General features: G+C 39.0%; 2 protein-coding genes across 2 annotated transcripts in view; one reads left to right on the top strand and one right to left on the bottom strand.

Annotated features, from left to right (window-relative positions):
- Positions 1-19,093, top strand: part of cadpsa (Ca2+-dependent activator protein for secretion a) — a 200,178-nt gene extending 181,085 nt beyond the window's left edge. Inside the window, 3 exon segments of the mRNA XM_051074773.1 lie at positions 14,473-14,577; positions 18,540-18,557; positions 18,559-19,093. Of these exon segments, the coding sequence (XP_050930730.1) occupies positions 14,473-14,577; positions 18,540-18,557; positions 18,559-18,714 (279 nt within the window). The 3' untranslated portion in view covers positions 18,715-19,093.
- The window catches only part of lg12h3orf14 (linkage group 12 C3orf14 homolog), a 65,928-nt gene that overhangs the window by 8,530 nt on the left and 35,267 nt on the right, over positions 1-22,131 (bottom strand). The window lies entirely within an intron of this gene.

Here is a 22,131-nt window from a genome sequence, read left to right as displayed (position 1 = left end):
ACTTCCACACTAATATGTTTTAAAAAATGTATTAGTGTGGACGTAGCCTCTGACAGCAAGCTTTTCATCATGCCTTTAAGTGTGGTCTTTTGACGTGTGGTCGTCTGACCTAGGTGAAGTTCAGATGGGGCTTTGGCAGTCAGACTCAGATGAGTCAACTGGGTGTATTTGTTTTTGTTGTGTATTGCAGCAACATGGTGATGTGGAAACCTGAGCTCTTTTTTGAGGTGCATTTTCACCTTTATAGGACAGGAAACAAGGGAACAGACATGCAATTCATTACATAAATGTTCACATTGATTTAAGAGTCCACTGCAGCACAAAGGTTAAGTCATTTTTGGACAGCTTTGCCTTCATGGGATACATGTCTAATGGGAAATGATGGTAGAAAGAGGCAGGATGACATGCAACCAGTCCCTGGATGAACTTGAACAGGGGACATTTTGGTCATACAGTCAGCACATTGCACATTGAGTTTTATTCATTCCATCATTCATTCATTTATTTGTTCATATTTTCCCCTTTCTTGGTTCACAAAAAAAGAGGAAAAAAGACTAATCAGAGCATGAACCTCCCTAAATTTTCACCCTTTAATCATTTGTACTTACATTATGAATATCCAGCAAAATGCTTGTACATTCAAAATTTGAGCAAAAAGGAATTTACTTCAGCAAATTGCTAAGAAAATGGGTGTGTGAGTTATGGTAATCGAGTGTTGTCATCAATGAGCCTCTCTGCTGAGCTGGTGAGCAGAACTAGAATAGCCAGCAGTGGAGTCTGACAAGCAGAGCAGGTAGGATTAGTCAAACCCTTTGTCCAAACTGCAGAATGTCTTGCAGTCAGATTTAAAGCCCCTCTAACCCACCAACCTTATCCCCATTTGTTTCTCTGTGTGTGTGAGTGTGCATATGTGGGTTTTGTATGTACACCAATGTAAGAATGTGTGTTTGAAAGAAAAAGTAGTGTTGCTTTATGGCACTCAGCAGCCTTCCTTCTCCTTCACAAGGAAGCCTGTCACTTGGCATTAGTGTTGCCGCACCAGCAATCACCATTCCATGCCTCCTGCTAATTGCAGACACAGCTGGGTCTCAGCAGGACATGTGCTCTCTCTCTCTCTCTCTCTCTCTCTCTCTCTCTCTCTCTCTCACACTCACACACACACACACAGCTTGCATACACGGCCTTAGTGTAGCAATGACAATACAGACTTTTAATCTCCTCTTTGTAGAGGCTCAGATATCCACACCAAGTGGTCAGCTAAATGGTCACAGGACCAAGGAAAAGGGGATCCCATCGATGGTCATTACTTCTTATTGTCTATTTGTCGTTAACAGTAATTAAATTACAAATGAAATTATTTGAAATATGGCTTTACTTTTTGCTTGTCTTTAATTTGTGCAGTCAGAGACCTCACTCTGGTGGGAGTAGGTGACATGTGTAGGTGATTTGGTGTCTTGTCTTACATCTTGATCCATAACTGTTGTGTAGCCATTTTTAGCCGTTATTTTTCTTTACATTGGAGGCATCCTTTCATTCCAGTGGTAATGTTTTTTATTTTTATTTATATTTTTTTAATTATTTGATTCTGTATTGTGAAGCACTGTGTGCATTTCTGCAATATTTGAGTGACCGGTAAAACTAAACCATGTGTAAATCTGATAATGTATTTGCCTGTTCCTGTTTTTGCAGATAAACACAGTTTTAGAGGTATATCTGCAAAGTTTTGTCCATTTCATCGCAAGTCTGGTCAAGTTGAGTTGATGAAATTATAATTATAATATAAATTATAAAAATTAGGTCCAGAAGGGGGGTGACATATCACTATGAGCAAAGCAAGAGGAGCATGTAGATGTACGTGTGCATGTAGATTTATCCGCAGTAGCTCTGCAATGGCCTACATTCTGTAAAGTGGCATTCTATGAAAGTCTCACAGTATGGGCAGAATTAACTCAGCTTTATTAAAATAATGACCTATTTTTCAGCTTGTATGGATGGACAGCACTGTTAAAGCACCACCTCTGCCAGTGCTCCAGTGCTGTCTTTAAACATTTCTTTTTTGTGTCATGAAGGCCCTTAGAATATTTTTACATTCCTGTTTACATGCAGCTACAGGAGTGATTTCATCAGTGCCCCATGTTTAAGCCGGCAGCGGAATTAGTCACAGAGCCAAATCGATGTCTGTGTCAAAGGGGAGCCAGCACAGCAGAAAAGACACTGACTGATGCTAAGGCTGTATTACACATCACACCTCTGATTCTGCGATGTTGGCATGCTGTATAAATCCACACACCAGCACGGCATTACATCGGCCTTGTGTGGTTTACTGTACACAAGCAAAGGCAGTTATTAAAGCATCTTCTTAACAACAATATTGCATGATCTCTGTGTTAAAAGGTCTTCTTTCTCTAACAAACACATTGACAACAGATCAACAGTTTGGTCTTTGCAAATGGATATGATGTACAGGTTTATTTGCATATAGAGCAGGAAAGTGACATTTGATCACAAGTGGGCACATCTGACAGACGTGAACTGACATACTTAGAGCTTGAGATCAGATTACCTAAGACGCATGTCATTGCCAGGTATGAACATGGCTGCTGTTTTGCACTATTTCATTGAAACATCAAATGAATGGTCACTGAGGATGTCAGAGGAAACAGAACCCTGCCTTACCCCACTGAGAAAAGCAGAGAAACCAGCCATTTTTGTCAAAACTCTACCCATCCCATTACCAGATTGTGGCTGCTATGTGCAGTTTCATAGTTTGCTTATTGCTGTTTACAGTTGATGAAATATGAGGAAAAAGAAGAGTCTGACGTTGCTTTTGTGTTGAATTTCCTGGATCAGGCTGGGTGTCATTTGAAGTATCGATACTGACTTTGTTTTGGTACTTGATACTTGATGAGATGGACACATTGCAGTTAGCATTCAGTCAGTATTGAGGTTCAACACCTACCCATGCTGTGGCATTTATCAATGTGAAAACTTGGCTGATTCCTCCATTCACAGTAAAGTTAAGAGTTAATGAGGGTCTACTGTGCATCCAAAGTCGTTAGCGTACCAAGGGGGTAGTTCATCAGCCACTGCTTCTTTCTTAGTGTGGAAGGTATTTTGGTCAGTTTCATAATCAGGGAATCGACAGCCATGTTTACATTTCAACATGTGAGGACTTTTAGTGTATTCACTTAGTCAGTTTTTTTCAGTATCTTGCATTGAAAAGTGATTCATTTTGTCTTGATGCACTACAACCAAATAAAATACATAACAAAATTAAGAAGATTCAGTACGTATTTGAACAAGCAAGACTTTAATCTGACAAAGTATTCAAGTCCAAATTATACTCTTCTGTCAATACTCAACAAGTATTGTGGTTTCTTAATCAGCCCCAAATTAACACACACACACACACACACACACACACACACACACTCTCATACACGCACACAAGACCAGCAGCAGAGGCAGAAAGAGGCAGAGTCCCAGGTTGCTTGTAATCCCTGTGTACCCCCTGTGGTGAGGCCCCTCGTCAGCTCCAACATTCCTGGCCCTCAGCAGCACAAAAGCTCCTGAGCGGCCCCACAAAGGAGAGGCCTCTGACCTAACAAATCGCTTGGCTTTCTAGGGGTTGTGTGTGTGTGTGTGTGTGTGTGTGTGTGTGTGTGTGTGTGTGTCTCTCTCTCTCTCTCTTACTAGCAGCTTTCAATAACAGGCAGTTTTATGGTGTCTCTATCCCACCTTAACTTAAGAGTATGTGGGGGTACCCATACATTTAATTAACTAACATTTTTAATGCTGCCCTTAAACCTAATATGTCAGATCTACACAGCAGATTTGACTGACTCTTGCTAAAACGGTATGTTTACACCCATATATATGTTTGCACAAATTTCCTGTACTCCTACTTGAATTTCTTTCAAGCTGATTCTGAACTCATTAAACTTCTGCTCTAACTCTTGGATTTTTGTGCAACTACAAAGGGGAACTTGTTTTTGACCTCAGCAACCCTTAAATGAAGGGGGACCCCTGGTATGTCTACCTGCCTTCCACAGATGTATTTCAGTGTAAGCCATTTTCTGTGATTTATTTCAATTTAAAAAAAACTATTGATGCCTGCATGAATTTTTGCAATATTAATCATAACAGTCATTTTGCAACAGCTATACCATAACCACACAGTGGTATAAGAAATTTTTTAACAACAATTTTGTTCATAGTAACCGACAGACAGGTCCTCTCAATTGCAGGCAGGTAATGTTTCACATGCTTATTAGAGGAGTCGTGATGTGGTATTAATAACTTTGGAAATGAAAGTTTCCTGATAGCTGACATTTTTTAATGGAAGAGCCCACATAAGTTATGTCCATGCTATATATATTTGAAGTATATATTGTATAGTAATGATTGAGAGTTGACAGTAGGTACCAGTAAGTATACAAAAAATCGATGTACAATTTGCTAAATACAAGATGACCAGGCCCCACTGCTACCCAGTGTTTTCAACCCCTTTGAACATGGTGCTCACTTTTTCAAACTTCAAATTTTACTTGTGCACTAAAAGACAGAAATTTTGCCACTTTTGTAGTTCACCATTTGGAACACTAACTGAACTTAACTTCACAGTATAGACAGTGAAAAACAGCTGCTCAAAAATAAACTCACCTCAACTATATTGTTTTCTTATGAGAAAAAAAACTGAGCCTTTGATACAGCTGTCATTTTTTTAAACCATCAAACTAATGTTCCCTATTGTCAGGGTTCCTGAAGATGCAGTGGAAAATGCTAACATGAAATGTGCGAAAGGGACTTTGAGTTCCTGATTTAGTTCTGACTTAAGTTCCTGTGGTTCCTTATTAACTGGAACTATTTGGTCAAAAAAGGGGCATTAGTGCATGGTATTCCTATAAGGCTCAGCTCTGTTAAACCACATCAAGGTCATGTCATCATTTTAGTTTCAGAAAGGTACCTTCATCTTTTCTGATGCTCATTTCAACTTGTCATTTTTCACAGTACTCTGATGTGAAAGTTGTCTGCTGATATAGGTACAATGCAGCTCCAGTGAAACTTGAAGCCACAAGCTTTATGTGTTGTTTGCCCTTCAAATCTGAAAAGGCCTTTCATGACACTACATAGGAAATATATGCAAAAGGGTCATGAAAGAGGTGAGTAGGTGGATGAGAAGGGGGAGAAGGAGAGGTGTGCCGTTTTTTGCATCAAATCCTGCTGGTGGCAGGCCCCCCTGCCAAGCGCCATGTGAAGACTTGGGTGTGAATGTTGGCTTCAAGGCGAGGTTGGTGTGTGTGTGTGGCGGTGGGTGGGGGTTTTTGGTGGGATGGGTGGGTTGGTGTCAGATGGGGGCAGGAGGTCGCTCTGTCTCCCAGCTCTCACTTGTAGGGGGATGGACCAGCAGATGTATATCTGTGTATGTGGGAGTGTGTGTGTGGTTTTTTGTGGGGCATGCATGTCGCCTGTGTATAGGTGGGGGTTCATCAGCATGTCGTGAGGTGACAAAACACACACAAATGCACACACAAAGATAACCCGGTTGAAGGAATGGAGGCCCTTCCTTCAGATGGAACTCGTTAGAATGTCACAGATTTGATCCCTGTCGGGTTATGGCATTATGTATTCAGAGCCATATTACGCTTGTTTTGGCTGTCAGCAAGTGCTAGCCCCCTGCTGATCCCCATGCAGCCTAAAAAAGAGAGCTTGGGTGTGTTCGTCTGTTCTGATAATTTTCTTTTGTCTGGTCCTGCCAAGAGGAACAAAGCAAGAGGGGCCATCACTGTTCATTTGACAAGCTCAGCAAGTGTCATAGTGGCTTTTAACTTTATCAACATGCGGATGCTACAATGCCTTAATCCTGCCCTGAAGGACTGTCACCTTCTCAGAGGGTTAGAAGTGAAACTGTAGCTTTTACATATGGCAGTTTTGAAGTAGGCCGAGTCAGTTTGAAGAGATCAGATAGTTGCCTGTCAGAGAGGGTGAAAAGATTGCTCCAGAAATGGTGTAAAGAGTACCATTTGGAGGGGAAGAGGGATAAAGTCAGGGCAAAGGAAACAATCAGCCCTCCTGTTTGGAATGAACGCAGATCAGTATAAGAAACTTATTTTATCCATGTAAAAACTACAAATGTTGAGGTAAAAATGTGTGAATACTGGTAGATATAGAAGAAAAGTTCTGATGAGGAAACAATTTCAATGTCAGGATGACAGAAGTGAAAGAAAAATTTTGCATTGATGTGTTGTTTTGTAGAAAGGCAAAAAACAAGAAAACAAAAAATTGTGGAAAGGTGTCAGAAGAGACAATGACAATACCATATAAAGGTAATGGAAAGTAATGTGTAATGTGGGAGCTGTGTCCAGCAATTTCTGTAACTTTCTGAAATTGACAATCCAACAACTGCACACAGTTCACACAGCAGTGTTTGGCCAGGTGTGTGGAGGTAAGAGAAAGTAGGCAGGAATTGAACTCTGAACCCCTCTTCCTTCATTCTTTACCCTTTTGTAACCTTTTGGATCTACAGATGAATATGACACCTTGAATGCCTTTGTGGTATAGTGTGTGTCACTTTCACAAAGTCAGGTTAGAATGAATTCAAACTGCTGTGTAATTTGAATGCAATCCATTGCATGTTGGAAAGAAGACAAGCTAATATTCCAAGTCTGCAATTACAATGTGTCATTGCCACTGTGGATGTGGAAATCTAAAATAAATGGAAACCAGTCCAAGGCCATTACATCTAAGCATCATGGAAGATGCTGGAAAAAAAGGAGAGGGGACAGTGCTAAGGGTGTGTTTTGTCCACCTGTCATTTGTCACCTGAGCTGGCCACAGAATTTTGTTGATCATCGGTCCATTGAGACAAATTTTCAACATAATAATATGGCGAGTGTGTGACATCTAGCTTACAATAATGTAAAAGATCTGTTATCAGAGATTAGTCCCTGTTAGACAGATAGTGAAAGTCATTTTTTCACATCAAACCTAAGAAAATGTAGTATGATAATGCATTAACAAATAATGGCACAAAATGCACACAGAATGATATTGTCCATTCATTTCACTAATCCACTTTAAATGTGGTGCATACTTGATTTGTTACAATTGTATGGGTGTAATATGGTCACATTAAGTTGACCTTCAGTGGCAAGACCTCATCTGTTACAAAGACAGGTGGGCTCAGGGCTTCAGTCTCAGGTAGAGCAGATGGAGGAGGCAGGGGAAGCAGGGGATCTAACAGCACTTCTTAAAAGCACCCTGGCATAATTGTCCCTGTGTCCACAACTGTGCAATCTGTATGTGGTATCACATACAGCCACGAGGGGTTTCACCACCACTGGCTGGACCAGGGATTCTGATGTCTCTACTGTCTGTTGCCACACACAGTTGGGATAGTTCCACAAAAGAAATCCGCAAAAAGAAATCTGGATCTACTTGCACTGATCTTCATTGGGGAAAGCTACAAACTCATTCTTCTGAGCAGTTCATATACGTTTGCTGGCTTCCTTGAGTGTACATCTATCTGTCACTGATTCAAATTTGTAATTTGTAGCTTGCTGACAAAGTTTGGAAGTTGCTGCCTGTCATCAGAAACTGAGGATGAAGGCAAGCCACAGTCTGCTGAACTGACAGGCTCACTGTCTGTGTTGTGGTATATAATTAGAGGGCTAATCTGATGGAGCAGATCATCACACATCCTGGTGGACAGTGGACATTTGAAAATACTGGTGGTGTTTCTCATCATCAGTTTCTCATATAGGCCACCATTGACACGAGGTGCCCGATTTAGGGGCCTTACACTATCTGCAGTGGTACAGCTGTCGCTTTTTCAGCAATGATCTCAGAATTAACAAAACTGTAACCATCTTGAGTGTTGTTGTGTTATTGATTACACACAAATCCAGTTAATCTAACATAGCCTAGGCTCTCTGGCCCTTGAGAGGTATCATCCTGTAACGTGTAGTATACATAGTAAATATAATGTAGTATACATTGTAAATTTCCCACAAGTGGGATAAATAAAGTCTAATCTTATAGGTAAGTACGTGAACAGTTATGACCTTTGGTCACTTAGCTGTAATGTATGTACCGTAATTTCCGGACTATAAGCCGCTACTTTTTTCACATGCTTAGAAACTTGCGGTTTAAACAATGATGTGGCTAATTTATAGATTTTTATGGGCTAACGAGCTGCATCCTGCAAAAACATTTAGACACCTGCGGCTTATAGACAAATGCAGCCTGTATATGTACTTTTTTTTTTTTCTTTTTAAATTTAGTGGGTGTGACTTATAGTCAGGTGCGCTCAATAGTCCGGAAAGTATGGTAGTAGGTCAAGCTGATGGTCAATTTTAAGAGTGTCCTCTGCTGGACGCACTATGCAAAGGCTTTAGGCACTTCAGATGTTAAGATCTTAAATTACAAAAAGAAATGGGAACAGATGATATGGCACCCACAGAACTCTGATTTCAACATTATCGAGTCAGTCTGGGATTCCATGAAGAGACACTGAGACAGACTAACTCCACAGAACAACTGTGGCAAACTTGAGCCAAAAAGCTGTATGCAAGTGCATTGAGGTTATACAAAGTTAATACATCTTCACTTACATTTTGTGGCTAAAATGTTTGCACAGTGCTGAAACTGAAATGGTCTGTTGCACTTACAGCCTGTACATGTTGAACTCTAACAGGTTATTACAGTTGTAATATTTACCTGTGGTCAAACAAAAGTTTGAACAGCCCCACAGACTTACCCGTCCTCAGACATGAACATGACACAAAGAACTCATATGAACTAGTACATTTGAGCCTAATTCCACAGCATACGGGTATCTTTTTTGATTCATTCATTTTGATGTTACTTTTTTGAACGTTCCCTTGCGTTTCTCCCATCTTATTGGAAGTGCTGTACTAAATCTTTAGAGTAGCTATTTACTGTTAGTATGTTCTAAAACTGCAGCGTCCTCTAACTGCCAAGATTTTATAAAGCATGTGAGAGAAGGCTCTGAGCAGATACAACCATCTAAGCAACCTTCAACTATTGCCATGCACACATGGCAAAAGTAGCACATGCTCTGGGAGCTTTTTTCTCCTCAATTGTCAGCAAGAATTTTCATTCTTGCTTCTAATCCTAACCTCTTCCTCTCAGGCTGCAAAGAGGGTGCCAATCATCATCATCATCCAGCCCTTTCCCCAACCATCTGACTGGTGAAGCTTATTGGAGGTTTGACTTCCAGCCTGCTTGGCAGCCTTTAGACAGTGATCGGGGGGGAAAGCTTTTCTTTCAAAAAAAGAAAATCTTTAGACTTACACTTTGAATTAGAGAGGACGTTGTGTAATTATAATAAACTCCTAAGACATTAGAATTAAACATCAAAGTTAGGAAAATGATGAAGCTTTCAGAGAAAATAACCTCTTAGTTAAAGAAACAACATACTATATACTACTATATTTCAATAACTTAACATCTTAAATTCTGTCACAGTTGCAGCTAATGGTTGACAAAGCTCAAGGTCATGGTGTTGAGAAAACTGACTTTACAATCTATAGCCAAAATAAGTTCACTTTTAATTTCTGGGTCAGTTTTAGATTAATTCAGCTACTATGGCGCAGCGTTGTATTTATATCTGAAAAAATAAAGCACTGTGAATTTGCTACTACTCTGACTGACCTGATTGTATTTACGCCTGTCCACCATGCCAAAATGACAGGGAAAATATGATTTCAGAAAATTACACTTCCAGAAACAAAGGCCTCTCCCACTTCCCAGTATTATACACGGAAGCCAGAGGGAGACTTCAGGGAATCCTTAAGATTCACTGCACAACTGAAGCATCATATAAGCTGTAGTCTATAGTACGGGGACAGCTCAAACAGCTGGGAAAATGAACAGCTGTGTACCTGATTGTGCATGTTGCTTCAAGCACATAGCCCATCTGCTTGGAAGCATCTCCATGATTACTTTCCTAAGATGATAGAGGATGATTCTCTCCAAGACAACTTGAAATTAATGCTCTCCACAAGGATGAAAGTATCAGCCTTGTATTCAGGGACTGGATAATCACACTCGATGACATTAGAGATTGAATACTTTAAGCAAAATTCGATTAGTGTGATAAATTCAGCAATTTCATCGTCGATATACACATTTTATAACTGGTATAAATGGTGTGTGTGTGTGTGTGTGTTTTTTTTTTTTTTTTTTAACAGTTTTCAAACTGGTATTACATTCAAACTGGCATTAAAAAGATCTTAAAGTTGTTGAAAATCGCAGGCATTATGTGTATACAAGATGTCCCTGACAGACCTCCAAAATGCCAGTCATGGCATCAAGAGGACTTGTGACATAACTGTCAAGCCTCTTTTTATATAAAATGAAGAGGAGTTAAGAACAAGACACAAAATGGCTGCTGCAAAAATGGCTGCAGATGGGAGCTGTGTGGCACGGTGCAAAGTCTAATTCCTAAGAATTACGTAGAAGCGAAGGCGGAGTGGATGATGGAAAGAGGGAGAGCAGCCAGTCAGTGGATCAGTCACTCCAGGCCTGGCCTCTCGGCAGGGGGTTGTGCTCGGGGCGAGATCACAGGCCTGCTGCCACACCAAAGCCTTCACAGGCACACAGTGACAGATAGGAAGCTGCTGGCACCAGGTCGCCTCACTGATTCACCCCAGCACTGCCTCGGCACAGCCATCTTTTCTCTCACCCATGTTCCACTTACTGAGCTTGACCTACATGTAGATCTACTCTCTTCCTCTGCACGTCTGAAATAGTAGTGAACTTGCAGGTGTTGGTCTTTTGTGCTTGATCTGGCAGTTCAGAGTTAGACAACAGTTTTTAATTATTTTTGTCAATTTTTAGTCCAGACACACAGATACTCACACTAAGTAAATTCATCTCTAGCACTGCAAAATGTCTATCTGACGTTATTTTGGTTGTAACGGTCTCTCTTAATCTAGTTAAACCACATTAAGTCTGAACTTACAAACAAGATGTTTGACTTCTGGCTCCTGAGGTTATGTTGCTTCTTTCAAATTTCACTGTCAAAAATAAGCATTTAACCACTGACATCTGTGTATATTTAATGACATTAAAAGTGAGTGCAAGGCTACTGCATCAGTCTGTCATTCCTTAACGGCTTTGTGTGGATAAATCTGAAAACCCTTGTTATTATTGTGCACCCTCAGCTCTCATTGCGAGCTTGCTGGGGGTGCACAAGTCGCAGTCCAACCATAGCAGTAACGTTACTGAGCAAACAAGCAATGGTTAGCCAGGTAGCTGTAACTTAGCTACTCTGAGGGGATCCAGCAATGGTTTGTTAGGCAATGAAGTAATTATCAAACAGCAAGCTTGTCAATTTACCAGCCAGATCAGCCCTGGGAGGTTTGGATGAATTAGCTTACTTATCCAGCCAACACAGTGGTGAGCTACTGACCTGTCCACATTAGCAGTAAAGGTAACATTAGAAACCATTAGCCAGCTAAAATCATATCAATATAAACTTCACAGGCTTTGCAATAGTGTTAGCTCACCTGTCCAGTAGGAAGAGAGCCAGCTTGAAGTCAGTTTTGAGCCCCTAAGCCGGACAAAGGTCTCCCCATGAATCAAACGCCATGCTGGTGTTTATCCTAGTTTTCCTTGATGTCACTCAAATTCACGTTTGGCCAAACAGGCCTCATAAGATAAAGTTATCTGTTTTTTGTTCTTGCATGGAGTGTGCTGGTGCCGTACAAGTACAGAAGAGAGACTTTTATTGTGGTAAGACACCTGGAAGTGACCATCCTGAAAACTCAACCCAAGTTTTTTTTTTTTTTTTTTTTAAACATAGAAATCAGCCCACAGGGTGTTAATAGACAACAGAGAAAGTTGGGGAATTACAAATTTTTTCACCTTACACTCACACATTGCTAAGAAAAACGCAATTATCACATGTAAATTGCTTCAAATTCTTCAATACAGTACCTGTAACCTGCCATGTAGCATCTTATTTATTGAATCTTAAGACTTCAAGACCTACTTACAAGCATTTTTGCTTATACCCACTGCATTGGATAGGATGGATTGTGGAACTCCACTACCCCACTCCATTAAGGCATAAGTTAATGCCTTTCCATTAAGCTATTAACTTATGCCTTAATGGATAATATAGTTCATATTCCATCATTATAATAAAAAGTTGTTTACCTTTGAAGACAAAAATCTATGTTGTACAAGCCAATAATTACCACTTGGCTTCTCATCCTCCCTAAAAACAGACAGAGATATCTGCACCTGCCTTCCTCTTCATTTTTCTTCCCATTCCTCTCCAGCCCTCCATCCACTCTGCTGTGACCCTGACTGTTGAAAGTCAGTCGGCTTCTATTAGTATCAGCCCGCACTCATCATTATCCATCAATTAGACTGGCAACAGCCAGGGCCCACAGAGAAACATCTGCAGCCTTTCGGCTCAGTTTCTTCATGGCCACCATGCTCTGAGCTCATAATGCCTTGCAGAGGTCGCTGTTTACAGAACACTTGTCTAAACACAGCAGTGGGCGAATTTCAAGGTTGAAGTTTGTGGCACCTGTGTACAGTACCAGGGATGGCAATGGTACATCAGTACCATACCAGCATAGAACTGAAATTCGGTACTGAATGCGTTGTCATATTCTTAGTCTTGTTTAGGATACTTACTCTTTCATCATGTGTTCTTGCTCATACTAAGGTTTACAAGTAACATAACACACTAATCCACACACCGCAGCCACCAGTTTTCCATGGTGATATATGACCAGTGCTTAATGTACTTTGTAGTACTTTAGCTTGATGTTGCTGGGTTAGCAGTCTAGTCTACTCATATAGCAATTTTTGAGAGTTTTCAACTATTTTATTTCAGGCAAAGTTCTTGTGCAACAGCTTGTGTCCAGGACATTATCTAACATTTGCAAACATTGCAAGTATTGTTTTGATATCTGTGCTGAAAGTCAGGCACTGTATTGTTTATAGCACTGAAACATTTTCACTTAGACAACAGATTATTGGTCACCATTAAAAGTGCATGTCATTCAGATTAATAGCGTGCACCCCTCTAGACTCCAGCAAGAATACAGACCTCATTTCTTATCAAGATCAATAGTTGAATACAAAGAAACCTTTCTACACTCAGACACAACCAGTGTCTGAGTGTACTTAGTATTAATAAAGCACATACACACCCCTAATACCCCTGTACATGTGGCATATTAAACATAGTTTAATAGTACTCACTTTGTTACCCATCACACAGCAGGTACGTCGAGGTTTTCTGAAACAGGTCACAGAGATTAATGAATCACACTTGATAACAAATATATGTGAATGTAGGCCAAGCTATATGCCAGCAGTGAAATCACTGGATGATAATAAGTGCGCTCAACTGCCACAGAGGATAAGCACTATATGTCATCAAAATTTTTTATTCTATTTGACAAGGAAGGTTGCTGTCCTGTCTTTTATGGTGATGAAGTGCTTAATAACCAAATCATGTTATACAATGTGTCAGTTCACTTGTTGCCTATGATGGGCTTCCCACAGTCCTGTGTTATGGGGCCTTAAACAATCCAGTCTTTCTAGGGGCAATGACACAAATTGGACCAAACTCAGAATTATCACTGGCCAGGTTTCCAGCATCTCTGAATGCAGCTGAATGAGGCTCACCCTGATCACCCATATAAATATGTTTTACTCAAGCCCTCATTTCCCTAATTCACTTGCCTTTCTCTCATTAAAATACTCTCAAGACACGTGTTCATCATTTAAGAGAGACTGCAATTGTCAGAAGCAATACAGTCCGAAACATACTGCTAAACTGACACCTAGAGGATTTGTTGCATGCACTCTCAGAACATGTTGCTGTGTGCCAAGAGCATTAAGCCTAACTCTTTATTAGGATCCCCATTAACTCACACTGGATTTGCTGCTGGATCTTCCCGGGGTCCCACACTCCAAACTTAAATAGATCCTAAGCCTTTGGGACTATATCTGATGGATTCCTATATGACAGAAAGTAGAAACTGTTTACTAAGATTGAGTACCAGGCAAGGGCATTGCTGAACTGCAGCAGAACAACCCCCTGCTACAGAGAAACACTGCCCTGTGCTCTGTGTTAGTTTCTAATAATGAGCCAACGCAACATGAACATCTTCAGATTAGAGACATCTTTTTGCTGTGGATTTGTTTGTCAGCTATGTCCCTCTGGGGTCTCCCGCAGATCCACAAGGAAGCTCAGTGTCATGGTGATAGACTGCAAGGATGACATTACATGCTTTTTCTGCCAAATACACCATGAGCAACTTCATAGATTACAGATGCTTATTTCTAGGGTTGAGAATTCATTGCTTTGAGTATTAGAATGTTGCATTTTGATGTGTGTGTTCTGAAATTAACAAGTTTTGAGTGCATCTCACAGAGTATCAGATGATAATATGTATTTGTGTGTTTGTGTATCCACAGCAATGGTACACCAGCACTATGAACCTAATAGGAACATGGCTGACTGACCGTATGGACCTTCAACTCCACGTTTATCAGCTGAAGATTCTCATCAGGATTGTTAAGGTGAGAACGGCTGCCTTATACATTTCTAAACCACAGATCCAAATGCAAGCATAATATTAACATAAGCTACTGTTATATGAACATTCTTAAGAAACAACGACAAAGTTATTAAATTAAGTGACTATTATAACTTGGGTACATTCTAACATTTCACTGGTTCCCACATAATTTGACCTTTATTTTTTGTTATAATTGATTCATTTCCATTATGCAGTATGGTCATTCACACTTTATATCCTTTTTTTATTTGGCTTATCTGGTAGAGTGGAGCTTTTTAACAATTATATTAAGAACCTTTGATCTATTCTTTTAATCAAAAGACCAGAAGAAATGTATTTTTTGAATGTTTCAGATGGAAACACACTTTTTTGGTTTTTCATCATGTGGTATTTCCGTTTCATGCTAAATTCAACTATATTTAGGGAAATATTGTACTTTTTACTATAACATTATGTTTATTTGACAACATGGTTACTTGCTATATTGCAGATTTACATGTAAAATTTCATATTGCAAAATATGATATATTGGATTAAATTACCCAACACCTCAACACAACCTAAACATCCACATAGGTAATTTGTTTCTATCATCTGACACAACCCAGGGAATGTATGGAATCCTTAATCAGCACCCGTATTGTAGGAGATGTGCTGCCACAGATAAACTGTTAAAAATCTCTGTTGGAAAAAAAATTTCAATGTTTTATGATGTGAAAATGTTATCGAAAAGGTTTAGCTAAGTTTAGGCACAAAAAGAACTTAGTTAGGTTCAGGGAAAGATCGTACTTTGGGTTCAAAATAAGTGCTGTGTTAAACTTAAATGAACTTTAAATGAAAGTGGATTTTGCCACTTGAACATAAACATTTGGTGAAATAACTGATGTTGTCTCACATGGCCACTAGATATTGCACGATAGAATGTAACTATGGGCCGTGATAAGCTGCTTGCACAAACAACCTATGTTTTTGTTTGTTTGTTTGTTTGTTTGTTTGTTTGTTTTGAATGAGAGGACAATGGGACTTTGAAATACATCATACTATCAGTAATAATAATCAAGTGCAAGTTAATATATAATAATAAGGCACTGAGAAGTTCAAGCTATTATTCACTATCACCTTCATTATGAAGGTGCCCTGAGCTAAGAGTAGGACATGATCCCTCACTGGCTGCCCACCTGGAAACACCATTAGCTTAAGTTGTTGGAATGTCTGACTTAGAGAGCTTTGATGTGTCACAGTAGACTTTAAAGTAGATTTTAAGATTTTAGATTTTAAAATCATTAAATCAAGCATTTTGTCCAGTACTACACTGAGTCTCTGTGATACCCACTATAATCATTACAAATAACATTACTAACTAAAACCTAAAGGAAACAGGGAACATGACCTATTTTATTTTTAGTTGGAAGTGATACAGTTAGTGATGCAAAAACAGGTGATAATATCAAAGCATGATGATGACACAATTGGAATCATGACAGCTTATCTCAATTCACTGTCACACATATTTTGTTGATTAATCAATTCATATCTCCATAAAGATTGCTGCCAAGTATAAAATGTGTAATATGATATATATTATAGCAATGTCAGCTTAGTCTGGATGGATCCACCACAGAAATCATCAGTGCCATTGCTAATCCATATTCAAAAGTGTATATGTCTGAGGTTGGGAGCAGAAGTTTATAATGAAACTGTGGCAAAGTGTCTAAGTAGGAGGTGTAGGTTCAGCTACAAGTTCAAGGGCCTTTTCAACAAGGTAGCCCATGAAAAGGGACACTATGAGGAGTGATTAAAAAGCTCAGAGACTGCCTATAGCAAGCAAAAACCGTCCCAAATTTAAATTTGGCCACCAAAGCTTTTGAAGTTGTCCACTTGTGAAGAGATACACTGCTCCCAGCACTCCTGCCAAGCTTTAAATGCTTCCTGGAAGTCCTGTTCCGTAAGCACCAATTGTGACATGTACTGGATCTCCTCCACTGTGTCAAAACAACGGCCCTTCAATTTCATTTTAGGGAAGAGGAAGCCGTAGCAGGGAGCCAAATCGGATGAATAGGGCACGTGGGGACCAATGACTGTATTAATGAAGCCAAAAAACTTTTGGCATGTTGATGGAGCACCCAGTTGCCATTGTACTGCAGCTCAGGCCATTTGCTATTTGGTTTCTGGGTCATAGCTTTAGACCCAACTCTCGCCAACAGCAATAATCACTGATGTGAAGACTGGGTCATCCTGAGCCCATTGACAGAGATCCTTGCAGACTTTGACGTTATGTTGCCTCTGAACCATGAGGAAATTGCAAATGCACACCTGCAAGTGGTCACAAAAAGCTTGCAAAAATGTTGATTTTGCGATGTAATTCTTAGTCAGGAGAGTTACTGATTGCATCTGCTGAATGCACATTACCATTAGGTACTCCTGTGTTTATAAAAGTTTCTCTCACAGGTCAGAGATCAGGCAGCTCAGATGAATTGGAGACTCTAATATCCTTGTGATACCAGTAGAACGAACCTTGAGACAAGCATTTGTGGCTGATGTGAGTGGATCATGAGCTGCGACTGAGCTTCCATTGATTATTTATTGCAGGTATAGAACTGCTCTGCCTTTGTATAAAAGAATGAGCTCTGGCATTGCTCCATAAAAGAAAAATAGTTTGAAATAGTTGTTATCACTCAGAATTTTTTACCTGTCTATTCAGGGATAATTCTGCTTTTCACAATTTCGGTTTTATCTTTGTGGCTTTAGTAACGAGTTATAATTACAGTAACGTATAATAACGATGCAGTTGGTCAATATTGTACCAGGTAAACTGTGCTGGATGTTTTTAACAAAAAAAACAGCTTTACCATTTGCTTTTATTTTCTCTTTCAAGTAAATCTAGCTTCCCTTAAATCTGGCTTCTACATCCTGTCCAACCATCTGACCACTCTGACCCATTTTTAGCAATGCCACCACAAGTATAATAATGACAACTATAATGTTATCATAATAATCAAGCTACAAAAGCAAGCAAAGTTTAAATAAACCACAGTTTTCTCTTAACAAGGTAAATCAGATATAAAGAAATGATGTAGGCCATATAGCTCTTTGAGAGCTTTGCAACTCTGGTCTGTTGTAACTTTAGCTGTTGTCTGAATGGGAGATAATCAGCGTATCGTAACAGCAGAGATTTCCCATACATGCAAGTTTTAATTATAATTTGGAGGTTAGCATGAATGGCTTTTCCCTTTTGGCTGTTCAGATTTCTGATCTGTATAATATGACATGATTGCAGGATGTTGTTGTTGAATTCTAACAAACTAATCATTGCTTTATCAAATATGTAGATCTGAGTATTTCTAACAATATGAAGGGAAAAACCATCATCACACCAGTTCACCATCACCTATTTTCAGCTAAACCTAGTATCATATTTTTAGACTTTTTCAGGTGGCTAGACTTTTTGTAACAAATACTTTGTTTGAAACACAGGCTACTTATAAGAGGTGCTGTCTCTGGTCTCTACAGCAGTGTACAGTGTCTTGTGTAAACAGTGTTAACTCCATGACACTTGATTAATCTAAACGTCAAACTATGTGCTTTCATTATCCACTGTCCAACATAGAATTTGTGTAAGAAAGTGGAAACAGATTGGTAACCTGCCGCTTCCGAATTTTAACCATACTACTACATATCTTGCATAGCTACTTGTGCTGCATCAGTTTTTTTTTTTCAACTAAGACTATTTAGGAATATGATTGTTTTTCAGTCTTACCTGTATTTTATCTATAGAAATATGTCTGGGATATTTGGTATAGAACAGTACACAGATTGAAAGTATTTGACTTTTGGTAAACATGCATGTTGATCAAAATGCAGCCTTTTGAATAAAGGCATCAGAGCACCATCTTTCTCACAAAACCTATAAAGTCATTTCTTCACACCTTGGCCAACTGCCTCTGATTCTTTTGTTTGTGGTAGAAAAAGTACCGTGACTTCCAGACTTCAAGGGGTGCTGGACTCCACTTTAAATAGTAAGATGTATGAAACCGTGAGAAACCGGCTGACACTGGAAGAAGCCACTGCCTCAGTGAGGGAAGGAGGGATGCAAGGCATTTCCATGAAGGACAGCGATGAAGAGGACAACGATAATTAGATCCAAGGGCCTGAAAATTCCAAGAATATAGCTTTTCAGAGGGTTAGTGGTATACTGCCTGAGAACCCATGCAGCCTTTCCATGAGGTCAGAACAGATTGACCTAACATCCAACTTGTTCCCTTTATTTTTTGCTTTGTCAGTTTTTCATTCATGTAATAGTTGTGCATTTCTGTCAGGAGTAATACCAGAACAAATACATTTTGTGTCTACAAAAACCTACAAGAATCAAGTCTGTCCTATCACTGCTCATGAAGCTTAAAACTCAAAAGTCATAACAGCCAAGTACTAAATATTACCTTAAATCAACCAAACACTGGTCACATTCTGCTGTAATGTGAGCAAGTAAGTTTTGAAAATATTTAAAAGAGGCCAAAATCATGTCATAGTGTTCAGTAAGACACACATGTGACCAGGAACACTCACCATGTAAAGCAGCCTCATAAAAATGATGATAAAAAAAGGCAGGTAAATGCATCTATATGGAGTCAATCCTCTGAAGGCATGAAAAATATTATATTGTACCTTAATGTTGTAAAACCCAAAAACGTCTACAGTCTTTGTATGGGAGCTTTGCTGTTGCTTGTCTCTAAGATTTCTCTTCCACATTCTGAAAAGTGGGCTACAGGCCAGTGTACTGTGGTTCCAAATTTGCAAGCCTGCCAACAAATGCATGATCATCTTATCACTGTTGAGGTCATATTGAGATTGACAAGATTGATCCAACTGGTTTAAGATCAGACCATCTAAAAAAATGGTTTAAAACTAAAACATTCAAAATATATTTCCAAAAGTACTTATTACTTATTATTAATTTTTTAAGCAATATGGATGACCATTTTCTTCCCAAGTTTAAGAACAAGTCTATGAATGTGTCTTTGTGCTATGCTAAAAATTTGTGCAACAAATGTAGCTACTGTAGGTTGCATTGTTATAAAAGGTGTGAAAAGGTCCCATATTACTTTCTTTGTAATGGGTCTGCATAATTTCTCAACCACAGAATCACCTTCAGTTCTGGCTGTCTGGCTATCTACCTGACCATTTTCTCACAGCCACTGCAAAGTATTACTAACCTTGCAGCAAGTTGCACCACAGTCTCCATTTTGTTTACATCTGCTCCTCCGTGAGATCACATTAGGTGTTTTTTTTTTTTTTTTTTGCTTCCTCTGGCATAATAATTTTAATAATATCCTGTAGTGTGTGATGCGCCATTATTGTTAAATCTTGTAGTATGTGCATGTTTGATATTAGAGAGAAGAACATCTGTGAAGTTTCTCCTGCAACTCCATTTCAATGTCAGTTTGGATTTTAAAACTCCTGCAGTCTGACCCCGGCTTAAGGGTGTAGGAGTGTGTGTTCTAGCTGAGGTAGAGATGTTCACTGTGGTACATCGCTCTCTTGGGTGTGATAGTATGAGTGAACCAAACACAATCTAAATAGGTGTAGGTGTTAGCACATGTGGAGCATTAATTCCAAAGTGCACTGGCAGTAATTCAGTAGGCTAGTTGCCTAGACTATGCTAGTCCGGTTAGTCAAGCTCAGGGACTGTTATCAGTATGGCAAACACACACACACATACACACACAAAAAAATGATCTGGAAAAGCTTCCTGTGTCATTTCCATCCACTGTGTGCTGATCTTTTTTTAATCTTAGTTGGGTACATCTCTGGAAACACATGAAACACTTGTGCTAACATCAACATAGTGTGTCTGCTACTGAAACAAGGCAAAAACAGACTAGGAAGCGTATCTCTACTTGAATCGACTGCAGCACTAAGCAGCCTCTCACTGTGGATTCAGACTGCACCAAAGCAAAAGGATACTATCCTACCCTAGTTCTATCCAGAGCTGTCTTTGTTACTGACCTTGATCCTCTGCTTTGATGGGAAAAACAAACAAATTTACTAAAATGTTAGAACGTTCTTAGCAGTGACTCTGGCATCCATATGGCCAAGTTGTTGTTTGGCACCAAAAAATTTTATAAAACAAAAAATGAACTTGTCTGTGCAACTTGCTGTTGTATATTTGCAAAACATACAAACATGCACACACATTGCATGGATACATAGTGTAGAGGTAATGCAACTGTAGCAAACCCTCTGAAAGGTGGTTCCATCCCTTCAGTTTGTTTCCTGACACTGGTAAATGACAATTCACCTTAGTCGCACAAATGCTGTGTTTCAGTTAACAATACTAACAATCTAAGCCCTGATAGCAGCCCATTGAAGTTGTTTAAGTCAAATGTCCTAGAAAATAAAAGTGGTGGACAGAATAAACAATATAACGACAATTTAGGAAATGTAAGAACCTTATCAGTAATGGTCTAAACATTTAAAATTTGTCCTGAGCACTGTGCTAATGAAAAGGTTATGAGGTCAATAAAATTTAAAAAAGGAATCATCCTTTGGAGAACATGAATATCCACAGCACATTTTATAGAAAGTAATAACAATTATCTTGCTAAGATGTAAGTAAGCTGACACTGCCATTCCTAGGACTGACATTAGTGAGGCAAAACCTCATCTTTATTCAACAAAACTTTGGCATAATTAACCTAAATATGTCAATAACATCAGATTAGTAAGGGAAGTCTGAAACCTGCACAAAGAGCCAAATGAAACATATGTTCACTTCATGAACCTGTAAGCACATCAAAATTATTTGCATGACATATGAAAGTGTGTACACAAAATTAAGTGAAGGCACATATTATAAGAGAGGAAAAAAAGTGTAAGATATGTAAGGGAAATGTTATGTGTTTTGTGCAGTGACATTGCACGAGAGAATCTTGAATTAAAGAGGATGTGAGGTCTCTCTAAAGGTTCCATCTGATGGCTTCAGTATAATCATATATGTTTTATTTTACTACCACAGTGTGTGAATGCCACAAATTCTTCCATTAGAGAGTGGGAGAGCTGCAGTTATCCTTTACAAAGAAAGTGATACTGTGTCACTAATTTTAGAATTGTGTCAAACTGCCTACAGATAAATCTATCAGTGACAACACAAGCTTTGTCTTGTCGTTGAAAAAGACATTAACTGCCTGTGGTCACACTTTTTCGTTGTTACTTTGATATCCACATCAACACCTATTACGTTTTTCTTCCTGTATTTTTATTGGGTACATATGTTAGCAAGGTAATACAAATATAGTTTGTTTTTAGCACAATGATAAACCTGTTTTTTCACAATTTCAAAACAAATATTTAAATATAATTTAAATAATAACATTTGTTTGAGATATATTATATATGTTCTTGTATCCACCCTTTACTTAATTTCAGGATGTATAATGGGGCTAATCCACAATTTTTATATTGGATGATGGGAAGTGTAGTCTGCCTGTACTTTCCCTCTGTCAACTGTGTTCTATACTGTACTCCTAGAGCCATGTGTTGTCCTGTATGCAAGTACTGC

The sequence above is a fragment of the Lates calcarifer genome, linkage group LG12, assembly GCF_001640805.2.
Source record: "Lates calcarifer isolate ASB-BC8 linkage group LG12, TLL_Latcal_v3, whole genome shotgun sequence".
Taxonomy (NCBI): domain Eukaryota; kingdom Metazoa; phylum Chordata; class Actinopteri; family Centropomidae; genus Lates; species Lates calcarifer.
Note: the sequence above shows the minus strand (reverse complement) of the source record. Positions and strands in the feature narration are given on the sequence as shown.